The sequence below is a fragment of the Procambarus clarkii genome, chromosome 73 (genome assembly GCF_040958095.1).
Source record: "Procambarus clarkii isolate CNS0578487 chromosome 73, FALCON_Pclarkii_2.0, whole genome shotgun sequence".
Taxonomy (NCBI): domain Eukaryota; kingdom Metazoa; phylum Arthropoda; class Malacostraca; order Decapoda; family Cambaridae; genus Procambarus; species Procambarus clarkii.
In genome coordinates this window covers 13,067,169-13,075,709 of record NC_091222.1, presented here as the reverse complement: position 1 = coordinate 13,075,709, position 8,541 = coordinate 13,067,169, and the positions used below count along the sequence as shown (strand labels likewise).

The 8,541-nt window shown below is 35.0% G+C and overlaps 1 protein-coding gene across 1 annotated transcript; it reads right to left on the bottom strand.

Annotated features, from left to right (window-relative positions):
* Window positions 1–1,268: 1,268 nt before the first annotated feature.
* On the bottom strand, window positions 1,269–6,750 carry LOC123774145 (uncharacterized). The gene is made up of 5 exons (XM_069312793.1): window positions 6,571–6,750; window positions 6,322–6,393; window positions 5,839–6,054; window positions 1,650–1,879; window positions 1,269–1,310 (listed from the first exon to the last, which is right to left on the bottom strand). Exons 1-5 carry the CDS (start codon window positions 6,665–6,667, stop codon window positions 1,269–1,271), a joined length of 657 nt encoding a protein of 218 aa, XP_069168894.1. The 5' UTR covers window positions 6,668–6,750.
* Window positions 6,751–8,541: the final 1,791 nt, after the last annotated feature.

The following is an 8,541-nucleotide window of genomic DNA, read 5'->3' as shown; positions in this document are numbered from 1 at the left end:
TTCTGTTCTCTTGATGAAATCTTTAAGGCCCATGGCCAGTATTTACAGATGATATCCTGGCATATGAAGGACACATTTTGTAAACGGTTCATTTGCAAATAGTGGGCATAACTGTAGAGCTCTCCCTGATACATATTTAATGCAGCAAGAATAATTCCATGTCGACAGGAAGCCATGCTTAGGCCAGTTTCATCCAAACTTCTAAATGAAACAGGTTTATTTTTGGCAGCTTTCAATGTCGACACTCCACACATATGGCTACTCTGTTGGACAAAAGTAAAATTATATATATATATATATATATATATATATATATATATATATATATATATATATATATATATATATATATATATATATATATATATATATATATATATATATATATATATATATATATATATATATTAGTCATATATAAATGTAATTTTTTTTATGTAATATTTTTCATCATTCAATATGCATTCCATATATTTTATAGATTTTTTTGAACATGATACAGTTAGGAACCGTCCAATTAATATACATTATTGATAATGTCTCAAGCTAATATATAAAGGTACTCTTCAAATATTGTATGGGTAAAAACCTGGTATTAGGTCTTAGGTTTCTATATGAAAACCTATTTTTAGGCTTTCGAACAGATGTAAAAATATTCTTACTTGAGTTTTAAGGTTCTGAATAGTGGAAACGTGATCTTGAACTTCTTTGTCACAAGCGAAGATACCACCAGAATAATATGAGTTTCTGATCCATCTGGAATGATATTAAATTAATGAATGTTCATAGTGTGAGACATTTTGATGACAGTTAAACATCATTTCACTTAAAACTAATTCAACTACCCAAGCTGGCATTCACATCATAATCCCTCCAATATAAATGAATGTATATAGTGAAATAAATATTTTTTAATTAGTAAAGCCTTAGTCCAAATAAAAAAATTCAACTGAAGTTGAAAGGCAAGTAATAAAGGTGTAATCAGTTAACAATTAAAAAAATCTGTTTAAAAGTTGCATGACACTATATAAATATACAGTGCTGTGTTTATAGTACTACAAACATATTACTACACCTTACATTATACCTTAACAATAATGAGCAGCATTAAATATTTTAACTTGAATATTTACCTCCCAACTTTGTTGTAACGATACAGTTTCTTGTTGCCATCAATATGTACAGCCACAGGTGTTGTATCACATGCAGGGCACCCCTTGTCAAATTCTCCTGCTATTCTTCCAAGTTCATACGGATGGAAACCCCATTCAAAGAAGACTTTTTGTTGTTTCAAAATTGATGGGACCATGCTAAGATGTAAAATGTGTGTAAGTAATTATCAAAAAGTGCCAAGCAGTGGCATGTTAAGCAACAGACTATAAATACCTGCAGGAAATGAAAATAAACTTACATGAGCATTACATAAAAAGAGAAATTGTTAAAGATTGGTAATCCATTTACATTTCTTATGATATTAGACATATATAAAATATATATTTAGAATATTCATGCTATTTATTAATTTAATAATATTTAACCCTATTTCTTAAATAATGACACTGCATTTGCTTAGTAACAAACTTAGTTTTTAAGTTTATACACCAATTTAATACTTGCACTATTAAAACAGTAATGGTATGAAAACTTACACGCCCTCGAGAAGCACCAAATGATTCCAGTGCACTAACTAATGCCTGAAGAGAAGTTCCAGGGCTGCTTCTCTTGAGAAAATGCCAGGAATCCAATAGATTTATGCTGTAGAAAGTGCTACTATTTCTTCCAGTTGAATAAAAACCAGACTGGTGCATGGCTTTCCCAAGTTCTTCATCTACATATCCGCACTTGCACCTAAATATTGGGGTATACAGATCATACCTTCCTGCCCCCCACAAAAAAATAAAAAAAATTGAAGTAAAACAATTTTATTTGGCAAGGGATTCAAGTGTGGCTATCAATATATGTGTAAACCAACCCATAAACAATTCTCTGTATGGTTATAAATACGTATGTGATATAAATACGTCTTCATAAGTGAAGATACAGTGGTAAAGAGAGTGAAGTATAAATGGTTATATTGATGAAGACTGTAGCCTGGGTCACCTGAGCAATGGTAGCTACCAATACTAGTATCAAATAAATGTTTCTTAAAGTAACCTACCACTTAAAGTTACAAAGATGCACAAATTATTGGAGCTTAAATTAGTGAACTTGCTCTCACTGCAGTTTGGGCAGGAATTAGGTGGATGTGCTGGTACAACAGGCTCTGGTAACAATTAAATTTACAAGATCAGCTATGCAGCAAAATAAATGCATGTTTCAATCATTACATTTTAAATTACTAATAATTTTTTTAGCATTAACTGGAGTTACATGAAAGATTTATATTTAATAACAAATAAAAATTCATTTATTTAACTAAAAATCTGTAATTAATGAGGTAATCAATAATTAATGAGGAAAATGACCAATACAAAAACTACTAAAAAAATTACATGAACTAAATAAAATTTTAAAACACTGCTTGGTTCAGGATAGAAATGAGAGTATAAGAAACATACTACAGGTACATTACTTACTCCAGTGAATGACATTCCCATCTGAACACACAGTTTGTGTTGGGTCTAAAGGCTCGAAGAACCCATTTTTCCAGCAGAATCGCTGGTGGAAAGGCATTACAAAATGCTACTGCTGATCACATTTATGACACAAAAAATGAAAGCAGTCTTCACATTTTATGCTTGCCTCACAACTTCTACATTGTACACAACATTTGCCTGGTTTTCCAAAAAAAAATGTAATTATGTACTTTGAATGGTAATATTGGATTTAGAAATATTGTATACCAAGTTCAAAAATTACAAACATCTAAGTGTATTCAGAGATTGACATTAATCATGCATTTCATAATTACATTGAAATTTATCCATAATTACACACTAAAGATGTTATTTACCTTTATCTGGAACACCCAACTTTGACAATGTCCAGCTAAACAGCATTGACCTACGTTCTCCCCATTTAATCTCACTATTTTTTCTTCTTTTTTGCCAATCAGAAATGTTTGCTTGAGATTCATAAATTTCCTCCAGTTCTGCAGCAAGTACTTTGAAATATGGGATTCTAAATTAGTCAGGAAAATCTTCAAGAGCAAATAGATGTAATAAATAAAAGTGTATTTTATACATATTATATAAGCATCTAGAACAACTGACACCTTTCAGTAATGTGTTAGTTAGACTATGATATATATATATATATATATATATATATATATATATATGCGAACAAGCCTGAATGGTCCCCAGGACAATATGCAACTGAAAACTCACACCCCAGAAGTGACTCGAACCCATACTCCCAGGAGCAACGCAACTGGTATGTACAAGACGCCTTAATCCACTTGACCATCACGACCGGACAAAATGAGGTGATAGCCGAGGCTATTTGAACCACCCCACCGCCGGCACTCGGATAGTAATCTTGGGCATAGCATTTTACCAAATCACCTCATTCTTTGGGGCACACGTGAGGAACACAAATGCGAACAAGCCTGAATGGTCCCCAGGACAATATGCAACTGAAAACTCACACCCCAGAAGTGACTCGAACCCATACTCCCAGGAGCAACGCAACTGGTATGTACAAGACGCCTTAATCCACTTGACCATCACGACCGGACAAAATGAGGTGATAGCCGAGGCTATTTGAACCACCCCACCGCCGGCACTCGGATAGTAATCTTGGGCATAGCATTTTACCAAATCACCTCATTCTTTGGGGCACACGTGAGGAACACAAATGCGAACAAGCCTGAATGGTCCCCAGGACAATATGCAACTGAAAACTCACACCCCAGAAGTGACTCGAACCCATACTCCCAGGAGCAACGCAACTGGTATGTACAAGACGCCTTAATCCACTTGACCATCACGACCGGACAAAATGAGGTGATAGCCGAGGCTATTTGAACCACCCCACCGCCGGCACTCGGATAGTAATCTTGGGCATAGCATTTTACCAAATCACCTCATTCTTTGGGGCACACGTGAGGAACACAAATGCGAACAAGCCTGAATGGTCCCCAGGACAATATGCAACTGAAAACTCACACCCCAGAAGTGACTCGAACCCATACTCCCAGGAGCAACGCAACTGGTATGTACAAGACGCCTTAATCCACTTGACCATCACGACCGGACAAAATGAGGTGATAGCCGAGGCTATTTGAACCACCCCACCATGAGGCTATCACCTCATTTTGTCCGGTCGTGATGGTCAAGTGGATTAAGGCGTCTTGTACATACCAGTTGCGTTGCTCCTGGGAGTATGGGTTCGAGTTTTTTCTGGGGTGTGAGTTTTCAGTTGCATATTGTCCTGGGGACCATTCAGGCTTGTTCGCATTTGTGTTCCTCACGTGTGCCCCAAAGAATGAGGTGATTTGGTAAAATGCTATGCCCAAGATTACTATCCGAGTGCCGGCGGTGGGGTGGTTCAAATAGCCTCGGCTATCACCTCATTTTGTCCGGTCGTGATGGTCAAGTGGATTAAGGCGTCTTGTACATACCAGTTGCGTTGCTCCTGGGAGTATGGGTTCGAGTCACTTCTGGGGTGTGAGTTTTCAGTTGCATATTGTCCTGGGGACCATTCAGGCTTGTTCGCATTTGTGTTCCTCACGTGTGCCCCAAAGAATGAGGTGATTTGGTAAAATGCTATGCCCAAGATTACTATCCGAGTGCCGGTGGTGGGGTGGTTCAAATAGCCTCGGCTATCACATCATTTTGTCCGGTCGTGATGGTCAAGTGGATTAAGGCGTCTTGTACATACCAGTTGCGTTGCTCCTGGGAGTATGGGTTCGAGTCACTTCTGGGGTGTGAGTTTTCAGTTATATATATATATATATATATATATATATATATATATATATATATATATATATATATATATATATATATATATATATATATATATATATATATATATATAGTAGATACTAGGTACTAAGATTATATTACATTACATAGTTCAAATAGGGACGTACCAGAATTCAATGATTTTGGTGTTTGTTCTGCAGCTGGTAAATATGTTTGAGTATATGTTGGTACACTAGTTGAGAAGTCAGAACTTTGAATGTGTAGAGGTGAAAGAGAAGCAGGCAGAAAATCAACCTTTAAGTATGGTAATTCCACAACACTTTATCTATTTTTAATTTGTAAACTATCTACATTTTTTTGCTGTCTATGACCATCGCTGCCCCTATCTCCACCGAACACCGGTGTATTTGCGGCTATGCAAGGGCAGACCAATATGGCAGCCATGGCCTAATCTGTCATAAGACACAGGGAAAGATTGCCAGATATGAAGCAGTCAATGACATTATCAAAAAAAGTTTGGTTCAGATGTAATACAAACAAAGAGCAACGGTTTCAAGTTCAACAAACCAAAATGTAGGGCTGACAACAGGAAATTATTTTTGACCCAGAGGGTTATTAACACATGGAACTGCCTACCCACCAGAGCTGTAACTGCCAAAGCTGTGCTGAATTTCTAAATATACCCAAAAAAGATCATAAAGGCAAATGGGGGGAATTTCGACAAGCCGCGGGCTTCCTGTACTCTTCTAGGCTACTAGAGTTTGTGGCATTCAGGTAAATATCTGTTTTCAAAGGAGAAGTTGACTATAACCTTGGATTATCTATAAACAAATTTTGAATAATAAAACACCAAAAACCTAAATAATTTTAAGTCTGAGGCAAAATGAAATCTACACTAGCAATTAAACCTATGATATAGGAACACACAAACATGGGTCATGGAATAAATAACTAAATAAAAAATTACCTTCTGATAAGTTTGAACGTTGTGTTTGATTGATTTCAATAATCCTGCAGTAATTTTCTCCTTTTCCTTTCTTGTTTGAAGGCTTCAGATAATTTAGGTCCTCAATATTTAAACTTCGCTTCATATATTCACATTTTTTCTGGGGAGCCGAGTTTATTTTAAAATATTCACGATGAAGGTTCTCTTTAGCTAAAATTGCTAGTGTCTGGAGACCTTCTGTTAAAAAAATATACATTCTCAATAGGATACATTATAACTGTAGCAAGAGAAGCTACATTAAATGTTTTGATGTAATTGTCTAAACCAATGATCAAAGTGATAGAAATTATAATGGGATGATGGATTTCAAGCCAATTATGCTGAGCATAGAAAAAAAATTCTGTTGTTATTGTTAAAACAAAGACTTACTGTATTACACAAGGTTGTAAACTTTGATATTAATGTATTATAAAGGCCATAATCAAATGATTTTATAAACAATACCATCATTATTGTCCGGAGTTATTCTTGGTACATCTGGTAAGTAAAGATAGTTTTCAGGAGCCAAGAACGAATCTGCCAAAAAAATATTGGACGTTGTACATTCCAATTTGTTACAATAGCCTAGTACTGCATACTAATACAAATTAAAAAACAAATTGGAAATAATAGCTAGGCTAACCTAACACAATGACATAACATAACACATCTTTATTTGTAATTTTGTCAAAAGCTGATTAAATGTTTTTTTACCTGCTAGTATGCTGGCTGGGGTCGATCTTCCAGGCATATTTATTCTACTTACTTGTGGTCTTAATGCTGCCACAGTAAAAGGATTTGTGACAGACATTGTACTGCTTTCTGTATCATCTACCTATTACAAATACAAATACAATTATTTATTCAGGTAAAGTACATACATACAAGGTAAGATACAAAAGTAGATGGATTTATAGATAGAGCAAGTACATACAATGCCTAAAGCCACTATTACGCAAAGTGTTTCGGGCAGGAAAAACACTAAGACTAAAACTTAATACTAAAAGAGATTAAAGTATAAATTGTGTTGAGAAAAAATAAGAAAAAAATGGAAAAAAAGGGAGGGGGGGGGTGGTGAAACATGGCAGAAAAAAAGTAAAATACAATTTGGTCAACAAACAGCATTGTTTTAAATAGAAGAGATGGGTTGACATTTTGGGGGTGAGGTAGGTTACATTGAGTTAATTAGGTAGTACTTAGTTTTTAACTTAAACTGGTTGGGAGAGGTACAGTCTTTAACATAATTGGGAAGGCCACATTCGAGGACCCTTGATTTGTAAAGCATTTCTAGTTTAACTAAGTCGTACTCTTGGAATATCAAATAGGTATTTATTTCTGGTGTGGTGCTCATGGGATCTGTTACAACCTTCTAGGAAGCTTATTATAAAAAACATAATTGATAAAAACAACATGCTGCATACTAAAAACGTATTGGAATGTGTATACCTATATGCAGTAAAATATATTCTTCCTACACATAACAAGCAAAACTTTAATACTGCAACAAGTTTTTGAAAATTATTTAACTAAACAGCAATGAAACATTTGCATTCTTTTCAATTAGTAAAATATTACATATGAACTTGTATGTTGTATATGAACATACAACACATTTATTTATTTATTTATGCATATACAAGAATGTACATAAGGAATGTGAGGATACAAATATGGTAATTACAGTCTTGTAAAGCCACTAGCACGCGCAGCGTTTCGGGCAGGTCCTTAATCTAAGAAAATTTTAAGGAGGTAAATACTTGCAAAATTTATAGACAAAAAAATGATAACAGATTACATGAAATGAAAAAAAAAGATGAGAGAAAATTGTAGGTACAGTATATTAAAGCACATAGGTAGCTAAGATTGATTGCAATGACAGCTTAAAATGGTAGTTGACAACAAATTGGTAGGCACAATACAGCAGAAACAATATAAGATTGATTGCAGTGACAGCTTGAATGGTAGTTGACAAAAATTGGTAGTCACAATACAGCATATGGCTAGCACATAAAAGAAGACAGCAATGAACACAATGATAAGATTGTTTGATATTACATAAAAATTAGGAGATTGGGTAACACTAGGTACAGAGCAAATTTAAAGCTCAGTGTAGGAAACTAAGAAGATGAAGTTAGGAACTTTTTGGTTTTGCTTTTAAATAAGGCAAAGGTTTTACAGTTTTTCAATTCACTAGGGAGTGAGTTCCATAGACTAGGTCCCTTAATTTGCATAGAGTGTTTACACAGATTAAGTTTGACCCTGGGGATATCAAAGAGATATTTATTTCTGGTGTGGTGATAATGGGTCCTATTACATCTGTCCAGGGAGAGTTTCAGAGCATGGTTTGCATTTAAGAACAAGGTTTTGTAAATGTAGTTGACACAAGAGAATGTGTGGAGGGAGTTAATATTTAGCAAGTTTAGGGATTTAAACAAGGGAGCTGAGTGTTGTCTGAAAGCAGAGTTAGTTATTATTCTGATAGCAGATTTTTGCTGTGTGATGATGGGCTTAAGGTGGTTTGCAGTGGTAGACCCCCATGCACAGTTACCATAATTAAGATAGGGGTAGATTAGTGCATAATATAGTGAGAGGAGAGCAGAGTTAGGAACATAATATCTGATTTTGGAGAGTATACCAACTGTCTTAGAGACTTTCTTAGTTATGTGTTGAATGTGGGTGCTGAAG